The sequence below is a fragment of the Phyllopteryx taeniolatus genome, chromosome 14 (genome assembly GCF_024500385.1).
Source record: "Phyllopteryx taeniolatus isolate TA_2022b chromosome 14, UOR_Ptae_1.2, whole genome shotgun sequence".
NCBI classification, from domain to species: Eukaryota; Metazoa; Chordata; class Actinopteri; order Syngnathiformes; family Syngnathidae; genus Phyllopteryx; species Phyllopteryx taeniolatus.
Window position 1 is genome coordinate 26,093,765 of NC_084515.1, and position 22,220 is coordinate 26,115,984.

General features: G+C 46.0%; 1 protein-coding gene across 7 annotated transcripts in view; it reads left to right on the plus strand.

Moving 5' to 3' along the window:
* Positions 1-406: 406 nt before the first annotated feature.
* c14h5orf22 (chromosome 14 C5orf22 homolog) overlaps positions 407-22,220 on the plus strand; it is an 84,131-nt gene continuing 62,317 nt past the window's right edge. For 2 of the 7 annotated variants that reach the window (XM_061797770.1, XM_061797771.1), the window contains exon 1: positions 408-627. Coding sequence is in view for 4 of the 7 variants with exons in the window: in XM_061797766.1 (XP_061653750.1) it covers positions 559-627 (69 nt within the window). In the remaining 3 variants the exon portion in view is untranslated. Of the gene's footprint in view, positions 632-22,220 lie in introns of all 7 variants that reach the window. The other 5 variants (XM_061797768.1, XM_061797767.1, XM_061797772.1 and 2 more) reach the window with 4 other exon arrangements.

Here is a 22,220-nt window from a genome sequence, read left to right on the forward strand (position 1 = left end):
AAGAAGTGGAAAAAGAAGAAGAAGAATGTACTTTCTTCAATATAGATATAAAGATTGATTAAATACGACACGCCCTTTTAAGCTGCGTGCCTACGCTGACTCTAACCTAGTAGGGTCAAAGTCTTCGGCTCATTCCGTGTGTGGACGGCTAGAAAACAGAAATAACAATGGTGCATTGTCCAGCATATGGTTGCAGACAACACCGTACAATCACAAAAGGGGCGAGCAATAACCTTTCACCTGAAAACTATTTGGATTTTTGTCCAAATGTTCTGTATTGACAGCACGCGCTTTGGCTTTGCCAAAAAAGTAAACCCCATGAAAATCGGTTGAGAAATGAGCAAGTTATGACTTGTTTTAAATGTACATGTATTGCCTTTGATATGAACGATGCCCCTCCAAACATGGCCGTTACGTAGGTTGGTTATCAGGGCTGTTCTTGCGTATCTGGACTTCACATCATATCTGTGTTTAACACTTGAACTCTTAATTTTGTGTCTTGCTGGTGCGTTTGATGAGAGTATATTTCCCGTTTATTTTGCATGGTTTAGTTTTATAATGAGTTCTGTTCAGCCACTGCGGGTCTATACATGCCTTCCCGTGTGCATCGTGGAGGACCACCACGATGTAAGTATGTGCTTTATAAATTTGTTGTGCTTTTCGAGACTGACCCGCAAGTCATTTATGTCCACAATTACAACATGAAAATAAAAATGTGCCTTCATATCGCAGACGTTTTTCCGCAGATCCTTTTAAACACATTACAGAACGCTCCTTAAGACCATGGCGAATTATTTTCTCTGTTGTCATTCAGTTCTGTGAAATTCTATAACTGTCCCAAGATTGCACCTAGGATGCTTTAAGAAGAACTTCTATATTTCAAAATAACCCTTTCACTACTGTCATTAGCCTTTGAGTTCAGAGGAATATAAAAAAATAATACCACTATTATTTGGGGGTGTGCAGACATCTTTGGAGATACAGTTGAACAATGTTAAAAGAGGGGCACATGGAACAAGAGTTTAAAACGCCGAACACAGTTGTTCACTGCCAGCCCTCCCAATTAACATGAATATTTGGATTCTAAGTCCATCAATGGATTGGACCTCCATAGAGTGACTTTCTAACATGGCGTTAGTATAAAAGCTTAAATTTCATAAAAAAACACTATGGTTTTGGCATATTAGTGTCCAGCTACTCCTGTTTGACCCAGTTTTGTATCCGCTTTGTTCATATTTGGCTAAGACCAGGGCCTGGCAGCCCTGCTCTCCCAACCCCCCATCCTCACGGTCACTCCAGGTTTGAATGTATCACACCACTCAGGGGCCACTTATACACAGGGTAGGGCCAATGGCTGCCAGTCAGGGACCTGGCAGTCATTGTAACGGGGGAGAGGTGGGTTCTCACTCTGGTCATGGCGGTGCTCCTGGGGCCAGACCCCTCTAGCTTGATGGCTGCTTGGTGTGGGGGGCTCTCCTCTCCTGCCCCGTGGCTGCTCTCCGGGTTGCCCTCCCCCCTTATCGGTCCCTCGTTGGGTCCCTGCGGCCTCCTGCGTGTGGCCAGTTTTCAGGGCGCCTCGGTGGAGCCGCTGGACCACCCTGGATCCCTCAGTGTGGGAGCTGTCCCCGTCCACCGGGCCGCTCTTGGGTGGACTCCTGGGCCCTATTCCGCCTCTCGATTGGGTGGGGTGGGGTCCTCAGACCCCGCGGTGCAGCACAGCAATTACAGGATACTTCTGACAGTTATTGTGCATGCAAAACAGTGTCACTTCAATTGCATGTGTCTGCAGACACACAACCCTGGGATTTATTCGCTAGGTGTGGGGCCACTCACTCATTGCGACAACTATCTTAAAACTATGCAAATTTATTGGGTATTCCCTCACTTACACTCTGGTCTTACAGATGTTTATAATTTATATAGCCATTCCCACCACACTTAACTTGTACAACGACCCCTGTCCTGCATGCTTCCCCTCCTGTCCCTGTCCAGTCCTGTACTATATTGTCCTGTCCTTCACTCACAGGGTGTAGCACTACTGACCCATACAACACTCAAATCCAATCTGTCATTGTACTAGTTATACAATGCTTTACTTTCCTCATCTTGTTTGCAGCTCGTGCTTTGTCTTTTATTGTCTTCCTTTCCTATATTATTTAGCTACCTTTTCACTCTCTTTTTTTTCTGTCACTCCCTTTAAAAACTTTGTTCTGACGGACGGAACGACTGTAATTCTCAATAAATATCCATCAGAATACAAAGAAAGCACAGTGGCAGCTTAAAAAGTCGACTGTGACAGTAAAACTGTTTCCATATAAAAGGGATACAGATCTTCCTTTCTTACAGATCAGCTGAACAGGACAAGAAAAATTAAATAAATGGCTGTCTGTTGTCGTACTACAAGCCGCTCCAACTCCCAGAGACAAATTCCTTGTGTGTTTTGACATACTTAGCAAATAAAAATGAACATTGGTTGGTAAAAGTCCCATTCACTTCCATATAATATTGGCTAAGAAACCAAATTTCTGTGGCTTTTTATTGCAGTATGCAAGTTTGGGCCTGCTGATGCCAAGCAAAGCTGTGCAGCAAAGCTTCTGTACAACACCGGCAACCAGAATTTGCCTTAAATACAAAGTTACGGAGAAATGTGTCCCAAATCTGTCCATAGGCCTGACCAGAGTGGATATTTTTGATTGACAACTTTTAATTTCGGCCTACACAAAAGGTTTAAAGTATACAAGTCTCTTGACGCATATAATTGTGTTAATCATTGAATTGTTGATAGCACAATGTTCAGACCGTGAAAAGTCTCCATACCTGTCGTATATTTGCATATTATAAGACTCATATCCATTTGTAATTTAATATCTAATGTCGTGTTAAGTGTCTTACCATTACTATGTATAGTGTATTACACTTGCGTCATGTAATGTGGCTGCACATAAGCTTTCAATGAGCTTTGTTTGTCTTTGAGATTCCGTAAAACCTCTAAGAATCCTTCGTTGACAATCTGTATGTACGGCCCATAATGCAACATGACACTACCATTTATTAATTAACGGAAATAAGCGTGAATAACCCGATAACACGTGCCTGATGCTATGATGACAAACAATTCAAGAAGACGTTTTCCTTTGCCCGGAGGCGTTTCACCGGGGCCCCCCTCTGGAGCCAGGCCTGGAGGTGGGGCTCGAAGGCGAGCGCCTGGTTGCCGGGCACAGCCAGAAAGGGTAACGTGGGTCCCCCTTCCTTTTGGCTCAGCACCTGTGGGAGGGGTCATCAGGGTCGGATGCAGTGTGAGTTGGGCGGTGGCCGAAGGCAGGGACCTTGGCGATCTGATCCCCGGCTACAGAAGCTGGTTGTAGGTGCGTGGAATGTCACCTCTCTGGCAGCGAAGGAGCCCGAGCTGGTGTGTGAGGTCGAGAAGTTCCGACTAGATATAGTCGGCCTCACCTCCACACACGGCTTGGGCTCTGGTACCAGTCCTCTCAAGAGGGGTTGGACTCTCTTCCACTCTGGAGTTGCCCACGGTGAGAGGCGCCGAGCAGGTGTGGGTATACTTATTGCCCTCCGGCTCGGCACCTGTACGTTGGGGTTCACCCCGGTGGATGAGAGGGTAGCCTCCCTCCACCTTCGGGTGGGGGGTTGGGTCCTGACTGTTGTTTGTGCCTATGCACCAAACAGCAGTTCAGAGTACCCACCCTTTTTGGAGTCCTTGGAAGGGGTGCTGGAGAGCGCTCCCGCTGGGGACTCCATCGTTCTGCTGGGGGACTTCAATGCTCACGTGGGCAATGACAGTGAGACCTGGAAGGGGGTGATTGGGAGGAACAGCCCCCACGATCAGAAACTGAGCGGTGTTCTGTTATTGGACTTCTGTGCCCATCACGGATTGTCCATAACGAACACCATGTTCAAACATAAGGGTGTCCACACGTGCACTTGGCACCAGGACACCCGAGGTCACAGTTCGATGATCGACTTTGTGGTCGTGTCATCGAACTTGCGGCCGCATGTCTTGGACATTCGGGTGAAGAGAGGGGTGGAGCTGTCAACTGATCACCACCTGGTGGTGAGTTGGCTCCGATGGTGGGGGAAGATGCTGGTCCGATGTGGCAGGTACAAACGTATTGTGAGGGTCTGCTGGGAACGTCTGGCGGAATCCCATGTCAGAAGGCGTTTCAACTCCCACCTTCGACAGAACTTTGGTCATTTTCCGGGGGAAGGGGGGGACATAGAGTCCGAGTGGACCATGTTCCGTGCCTCCATTGCTGAGGTGGCTGACCGCAGCTGTGGCCGTAAGGTGGTCAATGCCTGTTGTGGCGGAAATCCCTAAACCCGTTGGTGGACATGGGAGGAGTTTGGTGAGCCTATGGAGAAAGACTTCCGGACGGCTTCGGGGAAATTCTGGTCCACCATCCGGCGTCTCAGGAGGGGGAAGCAGTGCAGCATCAACACTGTGTATAGTGGGGATAGGGCACTGGTGACCTCAACTCGGGACGTTGTGAGTCGGTAGGGAGAATACTTAGACCTCCTCAACTCCACCAACACGCCTTTCCATGAGGAAGCAGACTCTGGGTTCTCTGATGCGAGCTCTCCTATCTCTGGGGTTGAGGTCATCAAGATGGTTAATAAGCTCCTTGGTGGCAAGGTCCCGGGGGTGGATGAGATTCGCCCGGACTTCCTAAAGCCTCTGGATGTTGTGGGGCTGTCCTGGTTGACATGCCTCTGCAACATCGCGTGGATTGACAGACTGGGATGGGTGTCCCCCTTTTTCAGAAAGGGGACCCGATGGTGTGTTCCAACTTAAGGGGGATCACACTCCTCAGCCTCCCTGGTAAGGTCTATTCAGGGGTGCTGGAGAGGAGGGTCCATCTGGAAGTCGACTCTCAGATTCCGGAGGAGCAGTGTGGTTTTCGTCCTGGTCGTGGAACAGTGGACCAGCTCTACACCCTCGGCAGGGTCCTCGAGGGTGCATGGGAGTTCGCCCAACCAGTCTACATGTGGTTTGTGGACTTGAAGAAGGCGTTTGAATGTGTCCCTCGGGGGAGTCCTGTGGGGGGGCTTCGGGAGTATGGGGTATCAAACCCCCTGATATGGGCTGTTCGGTCCCTGTACGACCGGTGTCAGAGTTTGGTCCGCATTGCCGGCAGTAAGTCGGACTCGTTTCCGGTGAGGGTTTGACCCCACCAAGACTGCCCTTTGTCACTGATTACTTTTATGGACAGAATTTCTAGATGCAGCCGAGGCGTAGAGGGGGTCTGGTTTGGTGGCCTCAGAATTGCTGCTTTTTGCAGATGTGGTTCTGTTGGCTTCATCAAGCCGTAATCTCCATTTCTCACTGGAGCGGTTCTCACTGGAGTGTGAAGCGGCTGGGATGAGAATCAGCACCTCCAAATCTGAGACCATGGTCCTCAGTCGGAAAAGAGTGGCGTGCCCAGTTCGGGGATGAGATCCTATCCCAAGTGGAGGAGTTCAAGTATCTTCGGGTCTTGTTCACGAGTGAGGGAAGAATGGAACGGGAGATCGACAGATCGGTGCAGCGTCTGTAGTGATGCAGACTTTGTATCGTCCATTGTGGTAAAGAAGGAGCTAAGCCGAAAGGCTAAGCTCTCAATTTACCGGTCGATCTATGTTCCTACCCTCACCTATGGTCACGAGCTGTGGGTCGTGACGGAAAGAACGCGATCTCGAAAACAAGCAGCCGAAATGAGTTTCTTCCGCAGGGTATCTGGGCTCTCCCTTAGAAATAGGGTGAGAAGCTCGGTCATCCGGGAGGGGCTCAGAGTAGAGCCGCTGCTCCTCCACATTGAGAGGGGCCAAATGAGGTGGCTGGGGCATCTGATTCGGATGCCTCCCGGACGCCTCCTTGGTGAGGTGTTCCGGGCATGTCCCACCGGAAGGAGACCCCGGGGACAACTTAGGACACGCTGGAGAGTATACGTCTCTCGACTGGCCTGGTAACGCCTCTGGATCACACCGGAAGAGCTGAAGTGGCGGGGGAGAGGGAAGTCTGGGCGTCCCTTCTACAGCGACTGCCCCCGCGACCTGACCTCGGATAAGCGGTATAAAATGGATGGATGGACGTGCTTGGCTATTGACTTCCATAGGATTTCTGCCAACGGAGATACCACGTGACCATTTGGTGACAATACAGCAAATGTCCCATATGGCGACGGTAAGCTTGTCGGGGCAAAGTCCCAGCACATTCCAAGTTTGCGGATGGCACGAAAACCAAAATAACAAGATGCCTGCACAGTTTGATACATATGATTACTCACAATGCCATACAATTACAAGTAAACCAGGAATAACCTTTAATTGGTAAGAATATATTTTTTCTTATTTTAAATAAAATGTTCTGTATGAATGTACGGTGGCCGACTGGTTAGCACATCTGCCTCACAGTTCTGAGGACAGGGGTTCAAATCCCGGCCCCGCCTGTGTGGAGTTTGCATGTTTTCAACGTGCCTGCGTGGGTTTTCTCCCGGTAATCCGTTTTCCTCCCACATCCCAAAAACATCCGTGGTAGGTTGATTGAAGACTCTTAAGTGCCCGTAGGTCTGAATGTCAGTGCCTGTAGGTCTGAATTTTTTTTGTGCCCTGCGATTGGCTGGCGACCAGTTTAGGTTGTACCCTGCCTCTCGCCCGAAGATAGCTGGGATAGGCTCCAGCACGCCCGTGACCCTCGTGAGGGTAAGCGGTACAGAAAATGGATGGATGTTATGTATTAATACAGGGCTCGAAGTGAACGAAGGGCAAGTGCCCTAAAATCTTTGCTTGCCCGTGGCAAACTTGAGCTTGCTCTGTTCAAATGTTTGCTATATGTTACGGTTCGGTTTTATTACGGTATTAATCTCATGGTACGGTAATTATTGTGGTAAAGCTCTCGTTATTGCAGGAAGGTTGAAGTACAGGTGGGGCGAAGAGAGGAAAGCAAGAATCCTGTCCTATCAACGCTGTGGTCACGCGGGCCAGTCACTCAATCAGTGTATTTGTTTAGATTTACACACATGATCACATGGATTACACGTCCAATCGGGTGCGTTTACACTCAAATAAGGTAGTGAAGCGCTCTACAGCCTGGCTAAGTGGCTTGGCTTCATATAGACGGCACAAAACTACATTTTAACCACAACGGTTCTTTATTTGTATTTAAAGTCATGGCTACAACATTAATGAATTACAAAATGGCAATGTAATCAACACTAGTCATACATGATGAAACTTGTCTGGAATGCTAATTACCTCATGCCAATTGCAAAATATGTTTTATTTTGACATTTGTGTATGAACTGTAGTTTAATAAACAACATATATATTATGTAAACTGTACATGAAATTCACATTTTAAATAATATACATAGTGATATTAAGATTTCCATAGTGCATGCAGCATAAAGTTTTTACATCTGAAAAAACGCTGTAATAATTTTTTTCCCCCTGAACAATACAACAGGCACAGCTAACTACATATCTTTAAGAACCTTAGCCACTAGCCGCACGCTGTAAAAATGTAGGTGTTGGTTCAAAGTTTCACAAGATGTAACTACTTCCACTGATATTTGGAAGGTATTCCAATTCAGCTAGTGTTGAATACATGCCACAAGACTTATCTAGCTAAGTAGAGTAATGTTAGAAATATCTGAGTGCAGTGTAAATTGTTACTTTGTTTTAAGTTGAGCAAACACCATGTTTTACAGTGTGCGTAGTGAGACATGACGTGATGCGCTGATGGTGTGTCCAATTTCCACTGTGAATTGGAATTTATAAAGCTCGTAACACATAAGGCCAGAGTTGTGTGCTCTCAGCGCTTCTCAGCCTTACAAACGTACAACAAAACATGGAATTATACAGGTAGTGTTTTATGTGACAAGCAGATAGCATGAGTTCCATGTAAGATTCGTGATAAAAAAGTAGAGGGGACGGATATATGTCATTATGAATCTGAGTGGGTACCAATACTATCTGCGCCCTTGTCGGCGGCACCTCCTCACCAGACAATGGAGGGGACCGCTCCGCGAGCACTAACTTTCTCCATCTTGCGACCACTCCGACACGCGAGGGTCACTCTCGCCGTGGCAAGGGGGCCGAATGCACACGTGTGTGCGCGCCCGTAGGCCGTTCATAATAACAAGATGGCACTCTATTTTCGGAAAGGAGACCATGCATGAGGAGGAGATTGACTAAAAGAGTGAAAAAGTAAGTGAAAAGACTTTCAACCACCATGTCTTATGTAGTGAGCGGGAGCATTAAAATATCCACTCGCGAAAGTGCGACCAAATTAATTTTTTATTCATGCACACTGAAAAAAAGCGTCACATATGCAACCATTTTGGTTGCAATCTCGAGCCCTGACATGGATTTGACTCACCATAACATAAAAACAACGTGTGCACAAAGGGCAATATTCTCCCGTGTGTATGGGTCTGAAAAGTCATCCAGCTGCGCGCTTTTCCGCCTGTGTTTGCTCTCCCATGCACTGAAAGCTATCATTTACGCACCCCCAAGCCAGGTACGCACCCTGGGTGGCCCAACCCTAAAGTGTGGGTATTCCCTGTCAAATCTCCCTCCATGCGCCTTCTGCTGTGGACTGAAGCACTATTCCCGTTCTGCTCTCCAGAGGCTTTAGTACAAAGTATTGCGCCCCATGAAGAAAAAACATCATATTGCACATTTTGATTCAGTTAACTGCTCACCGACGGCCTGGCCAATGGTTGGCTCGTGCTGACGGTGTGGGACACATCTGGCCCATAACGCTCATCTACGCTTACAGATTGCCCGACGGCGGTAATCTTTTCCTAGAGCTGTGCGATATAATAAATATAGTGCGATATATGAACGTCCATCGTAAGTTATAATCATCTATCATTTATATCAGGGGTGTCAAACTCATTTTTGTCATGGGCCACATCTTAGTTATGATTTCCCTCGGAGGGCCGCTGCGACTTAACCCATATAAATGAAAGATTACCTCATATGCTGTTATACAGTATACACAACACATTGATGAATAACCAGTTTTGAAATCAGAAGCCGACAAAAATATGTTTTTCAACTATTACATTTATTTTCAAAGGGGGTAATTGCAAATATCTCAATGGTATTACACCAGAACAGAATGAGCAATTTTGATTTGCTTTCGCGGGCCACATAAAATTATGTGGCGGGCCGGATTTGGCCCCCAGGCCACCAGTTTGACACCTGTGATTTATATCGTGACAAATCCCTCGCAGCTACTGAGGGAAACCTGTAATTTATTTTCCTCCCCTTAGTCATATGTTTGCGCCGAGTGGGGCCCTCAGTGCCGGAGGTGCCTCCAAAGTGTCAATGATAAATGTGACCTGCAATGGACCACTGTACATGGAACACAACAATGTACAGTCCACTCCAAAAGTATTGGAACGGAAAGGTCAATTCCTTTGTTTTTGTTGTACACTGCAGACATTTGGGTTTGAGATCAAAAGATGAATATGAGACAAAAGTTCAGAATTCCAGCTTTTATTTTATGGTATTTACATCTAGCGGTGTTAAACAACTCAGGACAGAGCACCTTTTGTTTGAAGCCACCCACTTTTCAAGTGAGCATAAGTATTGGAACATCCATCCATCCATCCATTTTCTTTACCGCTTATCCTCACGAGGGTCGCGGGCGTGCTGGAGCCTATCCCAGCTATCTTTGGGCGAGAGGCGGGTCACACCCTGAACTGGTCGCCAGCCAATCGCAGGGCACATATAAACAAACAACCATTCGCACTCACATTCACACCTACGGACAGTTTAGATTCTTCAATCAACCTACCACGCATGTTTTTGGGATGTGGGAGGAAACCGGACTGCCCGGAGAAAACCCGCGCAGGCACAGGGAGAACATGCAAACGCCACGCAGGCGGGGCCAGGGATTGAACCAGAACTGTGAGGCAGATGTGCTAACCAGTCGCCCACCGTGCCTCAGGATTGGAACAGACACTATTAAATTAACTTAGTCCATCGACTGCGATCTATGGCGCATGGAGACGCAGGTGACGCCACAGAGGGAAGCGAGCCGGCATCCAAGTGAAGCTCTGCAAGAGAGGATACAGATTGGCGTTTCTATCGATTCAGCTCGCGAATCTACGCTCCCTACCCAACAAAATGGACAAGCTTCACCTTCTGACAAAGACTTCGGACGTTCCGCCGGCCTGTGCTTTACGGAGACTTGGCTTTGTGAGGCTGTCCCGGATGGCGGCGTTATGCTTCCGGGCTTCCAACTTCACCGGGCAGACCGCTTCATGGAGTTATCGGGGAAAACAAAAGGCGGCGGGATATGCTTCTATATCAACGATAAATGGTGTACGGATGTTACGGAGCTCAGCACAAACTGCAGCCCGCATTTAGAGTCGCTGTTTTTGAAATGTAAGCCATTCTACTCTCCTCGTGATTTTGCATCTTTAATTCTCGCCGGTGTTTACATTCTGCCTCAAGCTAACACGAATGCCGCACTGCTAATGCTCGCTGAACAAGTAAACGAAATTGAAAAAAAACCCCACCCAGACTCACCCCTCATTATTCTTGGGGACTTTAACAAAGCTAAACTCAACCACGAACTCCCTAAATATAAGCAGCACATCGACTGTCCTACCAGGGAAAATAAGATTTTAGACCACTACCATACTACGCTAAATAACACATACCGTGCTATCCCCCGTGCAGCCCTGGGCTCGTCTGATCACTGCTTAATTCACTTAATACCAACATACAGGCAAGAACTTAAATGCGCGAAGCCCAAAGTGAAAAAGTGGACCAACGAAGCAAAGATAGAACTTCAAACTGTCTAGACTGCACAGACTGGAGTGTCTTTAAAAATTCTGCTGGCAGCCTGGATGAATATAAGGACACTGTCACATCCTATATCAGTTTCTGTGAAGAGGTGTGTGTGTGTGTACCAACAAAGTCATTTTGCACATTCAATAACAACAAACCGCGGTTCACTGCCAAACTTGAGCAACTTCGCCAAGCTAAAGAGGATGCATATCGAAGTGGGGACAGGGCCCTTTATCATCGCGTGAGAAATCAGCTAACTAAAGAAATTAACATTACAAAGAGAAACGATGCAGTAAAGTTCGAAAACAGTTTAGCGCTAACGACTCTAAATCAGTCTGGCATGCATTACAATCGCTAACCAATTACAAGCGACCAACCCCCCAAGCTAAGAACAACAGACGACTAGCCGACGACTTGAACACCTTCTACTGCAGATTTGAAAAGGACACTTACACACCCCACACCCACCCAGCCACACCACCGACCACCATCACACCATTTCTGCGTTGACCATCCACCAACAGGATGTGAGACGCATCTTCGATCAACAAAGCGGCAGGCCCAGACCTTGTGTCCCCATCCTGCCTCAAAGTCTGCGCGGACCAGCTCGCTCCAGTCTTCACACAGATCTTCAATAGATCTCTGGAACTCTGCGAAGTACCATCCTGTTTCAAACGGTCCACCATCATCGTAGTCCCCAAGAAACCTGAAATCTCGGGTCTTAATTACTACAGCCCTGTCGCCTTGACATCTGTGGTCATGAAGTCCTTTGAACACCTCGTGCTTGACCACTTCAAGAGCGCCCCTGCAGTTTGCCTACCGAGCAAACAGGTCGGCGGATGATGCAGTCAACATGGGACCGTAATTCTTCCTAGAACACCTTGACGGCGCGGGGACCTACGCGAGGATCACTGCTCCAGTGAGAGTTGGAGGTCACGGCTTGATAAAGCCAACAGAACCACATCATCTGCAAAAAGCAGAGATGCAATACTGAGCCCACCAAACCGGACCCCCTCTACGCCTCGGCTGCGCCTTGAAATTCTGTCCATAAAAGTTATGAACAGAATCGGTGACAAAGGAGTCCAACCCTCACCGGGAACGAGTCCGACTTTCTGCCGGATATGCGGACCAAACTCTTGACTCCAGCCCGTATCAGGGGGTTCGGTACCTCCTGAATCTGTGATTCGACTTCGCAACGGACCCTCCTCTCCAGCACCCCTGAATAGACCTTACCAGGGAGGCTGAGGAGTGTGATCCCCCTGTAGTTGGAACACACCCTCCGGTCCCCCTTCTTAAAAAGGGGGACACCACCCTAGTCTGCCAATCCAGAGGCACTGTTCCCGATGTCCATGCGATGTTGCAGAGGTGTGTCAACCAGGACAGCCCCACAACATCCAGAGCCTTTAGGAACTCCGGGCGAATCTCATCCACCCCTTGGGCTTGGCCACAAGGAGCTTTTTAACTACCTCGGTGACCTCAAACCCAGAGATAGGAGAGCCCGCCTCAGAGAACACACACTCTGCTTCCTCATGGTAAGGTGTGTCGGTGGAATTGAGGAGGTCTTTGAACTATTCTCCCCACCGACTCACAACATCCCGAGTTGAGGTCAGCAGCGCCCCACCCCCACTATACACAGTTTTGGTGGTGCACTGCTTTCCTCTCCTGAGACGAAGGATGGTGGACCAGAATTTACTCGAAGCCGTCTGGAAGTCTTTCTCCGTGGCCTCCCCCGAACTCCTTTTTGCTTCAGCGACCACCAACGCTGCATTCCGCTTGGCCAGCCGGTACTCATCAGCTGCCTCAGGAGTCCCACCGGCCAAAAAAGCCCGATAGGACTTCAGCTTGACGGCATCCCTCACCGTTGGTGTCCACCAACGGGTTCGGGGATTGCCGCCACGACAGGCACCGACCACCTTACGTCCACAGCTCCGGTCGGCCGCCTCAGCAATGGAGGGGCGGAACATGGCCCACTCGGACTCTATGTCCCCCGCCTCCCCCGGAACATGATCAAAGTTCTGTCGGAGGTGGGAGTTGAAACTCCTTCTGACAGGGGATTCCGACAGACGTTCCCAGCAGACCCTCACAATACGTTTGGGCTTGCCACGTCGGACCGGCATCTTCCCCCACCATCGGAGCCAACTCCCCACCAGGTGGTGATCAGTTGACAGCTCCGCCCCTCTCTTCAGCCGAGTGTCCAAGACATGCGGCCGCAAGTCCGATGACATGACCACACAGTCGATCATCGAACTGCGACCTAGGGTGTCCTGGTGCGAAGTGCACGTGTGGACACCCTTATGCTTGAACATGGTGTTCGTTATGGACAATCCGTGATGAGCACAGAAGTCCAATAACAGAACACCGCTCGGGTTCTGATCGGGGAGGCCGTTGCTCCCAATCACGCCCTTCCAGGTCTCACTGCCATTGCCCACGTGAGCATTGAAGTCCCCCAGCAGAACGATGGAGTCCCTAGCGGGAGCGCTCTCCAGCACCCCCTCCAAGGACTCCAAAAAGGGTGGGTACTCCGAACTGCTGTTTGGTGCATAGACACAAATAACAGTCAGGACCCGTCCCCCCACCCGAAGGCAGAGGGAGGCTACCCTCTCGTGCACCAGGGTGAACCCCAACGTGCAGGCGCCGAGGCGGGGGAGCAATAAGTATACCCACACCTGCTCTGCGCCTCTCACCGTGGGCAACTCCAGAGTGGAAGAGAGTCCAACCCCTCTCGAGAGGACTGATACCAGAGCCCAAGCTGTGTGTGGAGGCGAGTCCGACTATATCTTGTCGGAACTTCTCGACCTCACACACCAACTCGGGCTCCTTCCCTGCCAGAGAGGTAACATTCCACGTCTCTAGAGCCAGCTTCTGTAGCCGGGGTTCGGATCGCCAAGGTCCCCGCCTTCGGCCACCGCCCAGCTCACACTGCACCCGACCTCTATGGCCCCTCCCACAGGTGGTGAGCCCATGGGAAGCGGGACCCACGTTACCCTTTCGGGCTGTGCCCGGCCCGAGCCCCATGGGTGCAGGCCCGGCCACCAGGCGCTCGCCTTCAAGCCCCACCACCAGGCCTGGCTCCAGAGGGTGGCCCCGGTGACCCGCGTCCAGGCAAGGAAAAACCAAGTCCATTGTTTGTCATCGTCATAAGGGTTCTTTGAGCCGTGCTTTGTCTGGTCCCTCACCTAGGACCTGTTTGTCATGGGTGATCCTGCCAGGGGCATAAAGCCCCAGACAACTTAGCTCTTAGGATCATTGGGACACACAAACCCCTCCACCACGATAAGGTGACGGCTCAAGGAGCAGACATTTGAAACCCAAATGTCTTCACTATACAACAAAAACTAATTGACCTTGCATTTCCAATACCTTTGGAGGGGACTGTAAATGGTATTGTTCGTGTTGCTTTTGGAAAAATTATGTTTTTTCATTTTCATACTCTGCTGTTTTTTTTCTGCGTGGCTACGAATACACAACTGTCATATTTGTTAGGCCCTTATGGCATTACATGCAAAGAACTGACTGTCGCTGTCTGGGCCACCTGTTTCGGATGCTCTGCTTTGGTTGGTGTGTATTCCAAAGAAGCTTTCCTGTATTTCTTTTTTATTCACTTACTTAATTTAAAGCTCAGCACACATCCATCTATCCACTTGTTAACAGTATCCATCCACCACTATATTTTTCCTTGTCTCTTTCTACATCTATTACCGGTATCTACATACTTCTTTTACATGCTGCGCCTAATGTTCAGACTGGGACATTGCAGCCAGGCCTTCAGAAGAAGCTGAAACACCAGTGTTCCTCAAACATAACCTTTGAAACAGTTCATATAAGAAGCTTAACTTTTTCCAACTCATTTTTGGACTAGCAGTACATGGTGTTTCAGTATGGGATATTTAATTGTTGCGTTTATTTTATTTTCTATTCTTTACTTGTGTCCTGCATGTTTGAAATAAACTACAATCAATCAATCAATTTATTAGCAGTTTTACTGTATAAACATCGGCATACTTGAATGTTATTTGAAGCTGATGATGTTGTAGGGCTGCACAATATATCGTTTGAGCAGCGTCATTACAATGTACGTGTCCACAATAGTCAATCTTTGTGTATTGATATGCAGTCAATCAACTATAAAGCTAATTAGTGACCAGCAGAGGGAACAAGTTGAACATGCTAATAAGATTAGCACCGATGTTACGGTAAATTATAACCCATCTAACAACACATACAGAGCAGCCCAAAGTGTTATCCACTTTTTTTGTACGATAACTAGTAACTCATTTAGTGCCAAAGCTGTATTAATACATTTTCATAAACCCATATGTTTTGTGCCAAAGACATAGTAATCCGTTTTCAGTTTTTTCAGGAGATTGACAGGGCTAAAGGCATTGGACAGGGAAACAGTAGGAAGATTGAATTCCATCTCTAGGCTGGAGTTAAGCTACAAAGACATTCTTAAAAACTTGGCATTGCAGGCTAATGATGAGAACACAATAAAAGGCATTTGCTTCTTGGACATGGACTTCATATAAGTGTCAATTTCATTTCAAAAAACACCTTGGTCTTGTTATACAAATGTCCAGAAAAGGCCAGTCTCACAGCTACTATAATTGGCTACTATATATAATTAAAACTCAGTTTGTATTTGTATATTGTATTTGACCACTGTAAATGTGTAATGGGAGAAGGAAGTGAAACCTAATCCTAAATGCAGAGGATTGGGAGCACAAGTGGGATACAATGGAAAACTTCAAAGACTTTGGGGAGCATTCTGCTAGAAAAGCCTTCTCACATTCTTTGACGCCAGCTCAAAAAAGACACTTACTCGTCTGTATTTTGGAGACCAGCGGCGATACCTGATACCTGACCGAATACTGTGAGTGTTTTTTTAAAAACTAAAAATACACTGCAAAAACTCAAAATCTTAAAAAAAAGATTACCTTGGCTTTAGTCACTTGTTTCAAGCTCTTTTTGATTGAAATAAGTAGATAAAAAGTTTTCCAGGGGAGTAAGTTTTTCTTTTTTTTAATACTCTCCTGGGAATTAATTAATTAATTAATAAAAAAAAATTTTTTACATGATGCATGTAATTTTAATGTTTCGACTAGAAATACAATATTCTTGGTAAGATTGAGTTATTGCAGGCCATATAAAAAATTTTCTGGCCCATACTCTTAAAAAAACACAAAACAAAATGGAACACGTATGAACAGGCCCTATCTTGGGATAACATACTTCGCAGAGACATTTCATATTGTATCAGATACACTGGGCAAAAACTATTTGCTATTCAATTAGCTAGCGATAGCGCTAATTGTCTAATTAGCTTATTAGCTAATAGCTACGCAGTACGCACATTACAAGCACCTGCCGAGCCAGTGCCGACACATAACATACAGCAATTCAAGAGGCGGCACTGAAGCATCTCCGTGTGGTCAGCTGCCATTTCGTTGATTGTGTCAGGGTTGTAAATCAAGCATTATTTGGTGATTAGCGTTAACACAGCTAGAAATGTGTGTAGCGGTTCTGACAATAGCTATGAAGACTATACGCCAGCATGCTGTAGCAGCCCGGCTAGCCGAGGTGTCTAGTTGGCGGCCACGTTGGGAAGGTCGATATGCCCTTCAAATGCATGGACATTGAAATTAAGTCATTACTTGCTCATTTCTCAACCGATTTGAACGAGGGTTAGTTTTTTTGTCATTGCCAAGGGATGTGCTGTGTTATCACCACAGAACATTTTTTTCTTAAAAAAACAAACAAACAAAAAACATATATATATATATATATATATATATATATATATATATATATATATATATATATATATATATATATATATATATATCTGTTATAACTGTGGGTGGCATATAATTTGGTTTAATGGTTAAGATCATCGCCTGCCACCGTGGGGGACCTAGGTTCAAAACCCCGACTGGACCATCCGCCAACATCCCCCGGACTCACGGCTGTGGTGTCCTTGAGCAAGACACTGATACCCCAAAATGCTCCCCGGGCACTTCAGCTGCCCCCTGCTCCAGTGTGTTCCACTAACATGTGTATGTGTTCACTGTGATGGGTTAAATGCATAGAACAAATTTCATGTGCATGCATGCATGTTCATGACAATTAAAGATGATTCTTCTTAAGACATTTATGCAAAATTTGGGCTGATTTCTTCACAGTATTCTAATTTTTTTAGTTCCTGATTATGTGGGTTTTATGAGCTGGAAGCCCAAATTATGTAAAAATAAACAAATAGATACTTTAAATTGTTTAAATTGTGGGCCCTGAATCTATAATCTATGAACGTTTAACTTTTTGAATGGAATTTTGGAAATAAATAAACTTTTCCATCATATTCAAATTTTTTGGAAAGAGTCTATATGTACAGTTGTGCTCATAAGTTTATATACCCAGGCAGAATTTGTGAAATTTTATATATATATATATATATATATATATATATATATATTTCAAATACGAATGATTATTGAACAACAACCATCATTAATTTCTTTATGGTTATGGTTTATTTTTTTATGATAATGCTTTTCTGAAATGCTTGGCAGTTTAATTTGACTTCTATTAAAATAAAATGAAAGCTTTCGCCTGGCCCTTCATTTTCTTTAAAGAATTGTACCCATTTTACAAATTCTGCCTGAGTAATCAAACATGAGCAAAACTGTGTTTTCTCATTTACTCAATAAAAGTAGGGCTGTGAATGTCAAAATAAGAGCAAGTAAGTAAAAAAGATAGTATTACGTGTTCAAATAAAGTGCTTCAGAATAATTATTTTGAAAAAAATAAAAACAAAATACAGAATCATATTTTGATCATATGGGTATAAGCAAAAGCATGCATTAAAAAAATGCAAACATAGGTAGAAGGGTTTTCCAGAATTTTGAGGTCAACTTTGGGGGTGCGTATTATACATGGGTGCACATTTTACACGAGAAATTACGGTAATAGATTATCTTAAGTAATTAGCCAAGTAATACAAAACCCCATTTCCAATGAAGTTGGGACGTTGTGTGAAAAGTCAGTAAAAACCAAATACAATGATTTTTATGGGGGATTTCCGGGTGTCTGTATTTCGCAGTTCTTCCAGATGATCGGTGCTCCTGTTGAGCAGGAACAAATGAATACCGTATGTTCACGACCATAAGGCGCACTTAAAAGTCTTACATTTTCTCCAAAATGGACGTGGCGCCTTATAAAGCGGCGCGCCTTGTGTGTTCCAAAATCTGTAAATGTTGTTGTGTGACTTTAATGAGCGCTCCGCTTGACTGACTGGGAGCATTTCCTGCCTACACGCTGCTTATATAGAGGAAGGCGGACGTGACTGAGGACAGCATGCGGGCATAAAGGGGGAAGGGTGCGCGTGACAGAGGACGCTAAAGACACGCACCCAGTAGGTATATAGTTCCTGTAGTGCATCGGTTTGGCTAAGGACCCCCGAAATGGCACCTACGAAGAGACACGCTTACGAAGCACAGTTTAAAGTGCAAGCTATTAGTTACGCGGAGGAACATGGGAATCGAGCAGCCGCGAGAGAATTCAAGATCAACGAATCCATGGTTTGCAAATGGAGTAAGCAGGAAAATGAGCTTCGCAAAGTCAAGAAGACGAAGCTGAGTTTCCGCGGAAACAAGGCGAGGTGGCCCGAGTTGGAAGACCAACTCGAGCAATGGATTAATGACCAAAGAACAGCCAGGAGAAGTGTCTTTACAGCTTTTGTCTTATGAAACGGCACCATCTATCCATCCGTGCAAGTACTACCTTGGTGCAGCAATTTACGCCGGATTACAAGGAAAAGCTGGCCATCTTCCGCTCCTACTGCAGTAAAAAGATTGCTGACAAACACATCCAGCCCAACCACATCACCAACATGGACATATCTGCAACATTAGCACAATCAACATTGTCCCAGATTATCGCACTACTCGCTTGAAGTCTCGGCGCCCTTTGCACAATGGTCATTGCACCGGACTATTGCAATATTAGTCTTTCGATCTGCTCTAAGTGCTCGAGGACTCTTTTTTTTTTTTTTATTAATTGTACCGGCATTACCAGATAACTAGCAACCCTTTATTGCTCAGTGACTGTTTTTTGTCAATGTCTTTATGTCTCAAAAGTGTTTTCTGTCAATTGACTGTTGTCGTACTTGAGCGGCTCCAACTACCGGAGACAAATTCCTTGTGTTTTTTGTACATACTTGGCAAATAATGATGATTATGATTCTGACGAGGTGCCGCTCACTTTCGACATCCCGGTGAACCACACTGTAGAGAAGAAGGGAACCACCACGGTAGCGATACGCACAACGGGGCACAAGGGGTTGGCTTTTACTGTTGTGCTTGGTTGCCATGGTAATGGACAGAAACTGCCACCTATGGTGATTTTTAAGAGGAAGACGCTGCCGAAAGAAATGTTTCCAGCCGAAGTCATCGTTAAGGCCAATCAAAAGGGCTGGATGGAAGAGGAGAAAATGAGAGAGTGGCTGAGTGAGGTGTACGTAAAGAGACCGGATGTTTTTTTTCCCATGCGTCACCGTCCCTGTTGATCTGTGACTCCTTGTGCGCCCATCTCACAGCCGTTGTGAAAAACCAAGTGCAACTAAGACTGGGAGGCAACGCCGGGCAAGTTACGCCACCATATGTGAATGGATTGTGGATGCTTGGGCTAAGGTATCTGCTTTGACTGTTGTCCGAGCTTACGCGAAAGCCTGCATCATTGCTGAACAGCCCCCCGGCAACGAGACTGACTCTGACAATGACGAGAGGTAACCTGGCGTGTTTGATTGAGAACTTGTCCAGCTGTTCATTTCGGATACAGAAGATGAGGACTTTGATGGATTTGTGGAGGAGGATTGATTAAAAAAAAATAACATGAGTACATTGTTAAATACTTCAATAAAGTACAATCGAACTCAGTTTTGCTCCCGCTGCCTTTTTAAAATCATTGTTTTAGCGTGCATGCATGCTACCGTATGTTTTAAGCTAGCGTATGTTTTACCATGCCTGCGCCCAATAATGTGGTGTGCCTTATGTATGTGTTAAATACAGAAATAGACCCCGTAACTGAGACTGCACATTTTAATACGCTGCGCCCTATGGTCATGAAAATACGGTAGTCACAATAAATTCATGATTTAACAAGGGGGGGAGTTACTTTTTCACACAGGGCCAGGTAACTTTGAATAGTTTTTTTTTTTCAACATAAATGAAAATCACCATTTAAAAACAGCATTTTAAACACTTGCATTACGCTCGATCACAATGCTAATCCATCATCCGCACCCATTACTCAGTTGTTCCAAGCCCAGGCCAACCTTCGGTCACTGTCCACGCTTGGACAGTACGTGCTGAGTCCATTATTCACACACAAGGGTTCCAGACAGCTCCCTACACCATCCTGTAAGAATGAGAACTTATGCTAGTGTTTTGCAAAAACAACAGATATAATGCAAACCAACACTCAACCACGTCATAACACAATGCATGATGAGGACAGTCATAAAAAGTCTGGTATCAAAATCAAAAGCAACGTAGTTCACCAAATGTTCATGTACCACATATGGTTCCCAACAGTCAATTAACAACTTACTGTAGCATTCCAATTGTCTCTATTTTAATGCTATTCCTTTTCTTTTATCCCTAAGTTATCCTTTAATTGAAACCATTAAAATACTCATCTTTCCCCTCCCTTTAATCCAGTTTGACTTCTGGATTTGGACATGACTGCACCATCTGTGTAATGAAACCCCAGACTAAGATAACACATCAAACCATAATCACTTATTTTTTTTTAAATTGTCCCCACCAACATTTTTATCTCTTGAATAAGTCACTGAGGAATGTTAATAAATTCTGTAACTGCGTTAAATAGATGTTTTTGGTTATTACCCCTTAATTATAGTGTTCCCATAGTTGTTGAGCCTCCTTCCCACCATATTGTTTTAAATTCCAAGGAGTTATTGAGTTTTAAAGTATTACCATACTTGTCGTGAATTGTCGTGAATTGCACCCCACTTAACATAACCTAGTTGTTGTCCATCCACTGTCCACTCGAAGAGACTGCTTCTGTCCTTCTTCATCCAATTACCTGTGTTGATCCTGCTTGGATGAGGAAAAACTCCAACAAATTATGTAAATATGAAATTGAAAATACCGATACCCCCACCCCCACACCCCCCTTTGACACATAATCCTGCAATTTGGCATTTTCACACGTGGTGGACTTCAACAAGTTGTCCCTGTTCCAACCAATGAATGTTTTACACTTTTGGGAGTAGGTATGCTAAAATCCCTGCAGACTAATGATGCATAGAATACACAACACCAGGAATACAAAACACAAACAATCATTCACACTGGTCATAGTGGAAGGAGCAGCAGGACTGACAAGTGTTGCAAATAGCCACAGTGATACTGTATGTCCATTACACACCGACAAATGACACTCATACCAGGGGAGTAGACAAATCGTTCCATTACATTCCAAGATATCCAAGATGGCGCCTACCAGTGTGGTCGCCTCGGTAACGCGCTCTAGTATTGTCTTTGTTTTTGTGTTTTTTGTGTTTTTCGTCCGTCTTTGGAGACCTTACACGACTCACTTACACAAGGGGAGACCTGCTAACCATCAAGGAGTCTACTCCGGACTTTCTGTCACCAACTTTCGAATATCCGCTCAGTTTTTTCCCCGAGTTACTCACCGGAGCGGCGTCCGCGGTTTTCGGCGCATGGAGACGGAAGCGGCGCCACAGAGGGAAGCGAGCCGGCATTCAGGTGAAACTCCGCAAGAGAGGACACAGATTGGCGTTCCCGTCGATCCACCTCGCGAATGTACGCTCCCTACCCAACAAAATGGACGAGCTTCATCTTCTGTTAAAGACCAGTAAAGACTTCGGACGTTCCGCGGCCATGTGCTTCACGGAGACCTGGCTTTGCGACGCTGTACCCGATGGCGCTGTTATGCTTCCCGGTTTCCACATTCATCGAGCGGACCGCGACATGGAATCATCGGGGAAAACAAAGGGTGGCGGGATATGCCTCTATATCAACGAAAAATGGTGTACGGACGTCACGGTGCTCAGCACACACTGCAGCCCGCATTTGGAGTCGCTATTCTTAAACTGTAAACCATTCTACTCCCCACGTGAGTTCGCATCATTCATTCTCGCAGGCGTCTATATTCCGCCTCAAGCTAACACGAACGCCGCATTGCTAACGCTCGCCGATCAAGTCAACGAAATTGAAAAAAAAACCACCCCGACTCACCCCTCATTATTCTCGGGGACTTTAACAAAGCTAAACTCAACCACGAACTCCCTAAATACAAGCAGCACATCGACTGTCCTACCAGGGAAAATAATACTTTAGACCACTGCTACACCACGGTAAAAAACGCATACCGTGCTA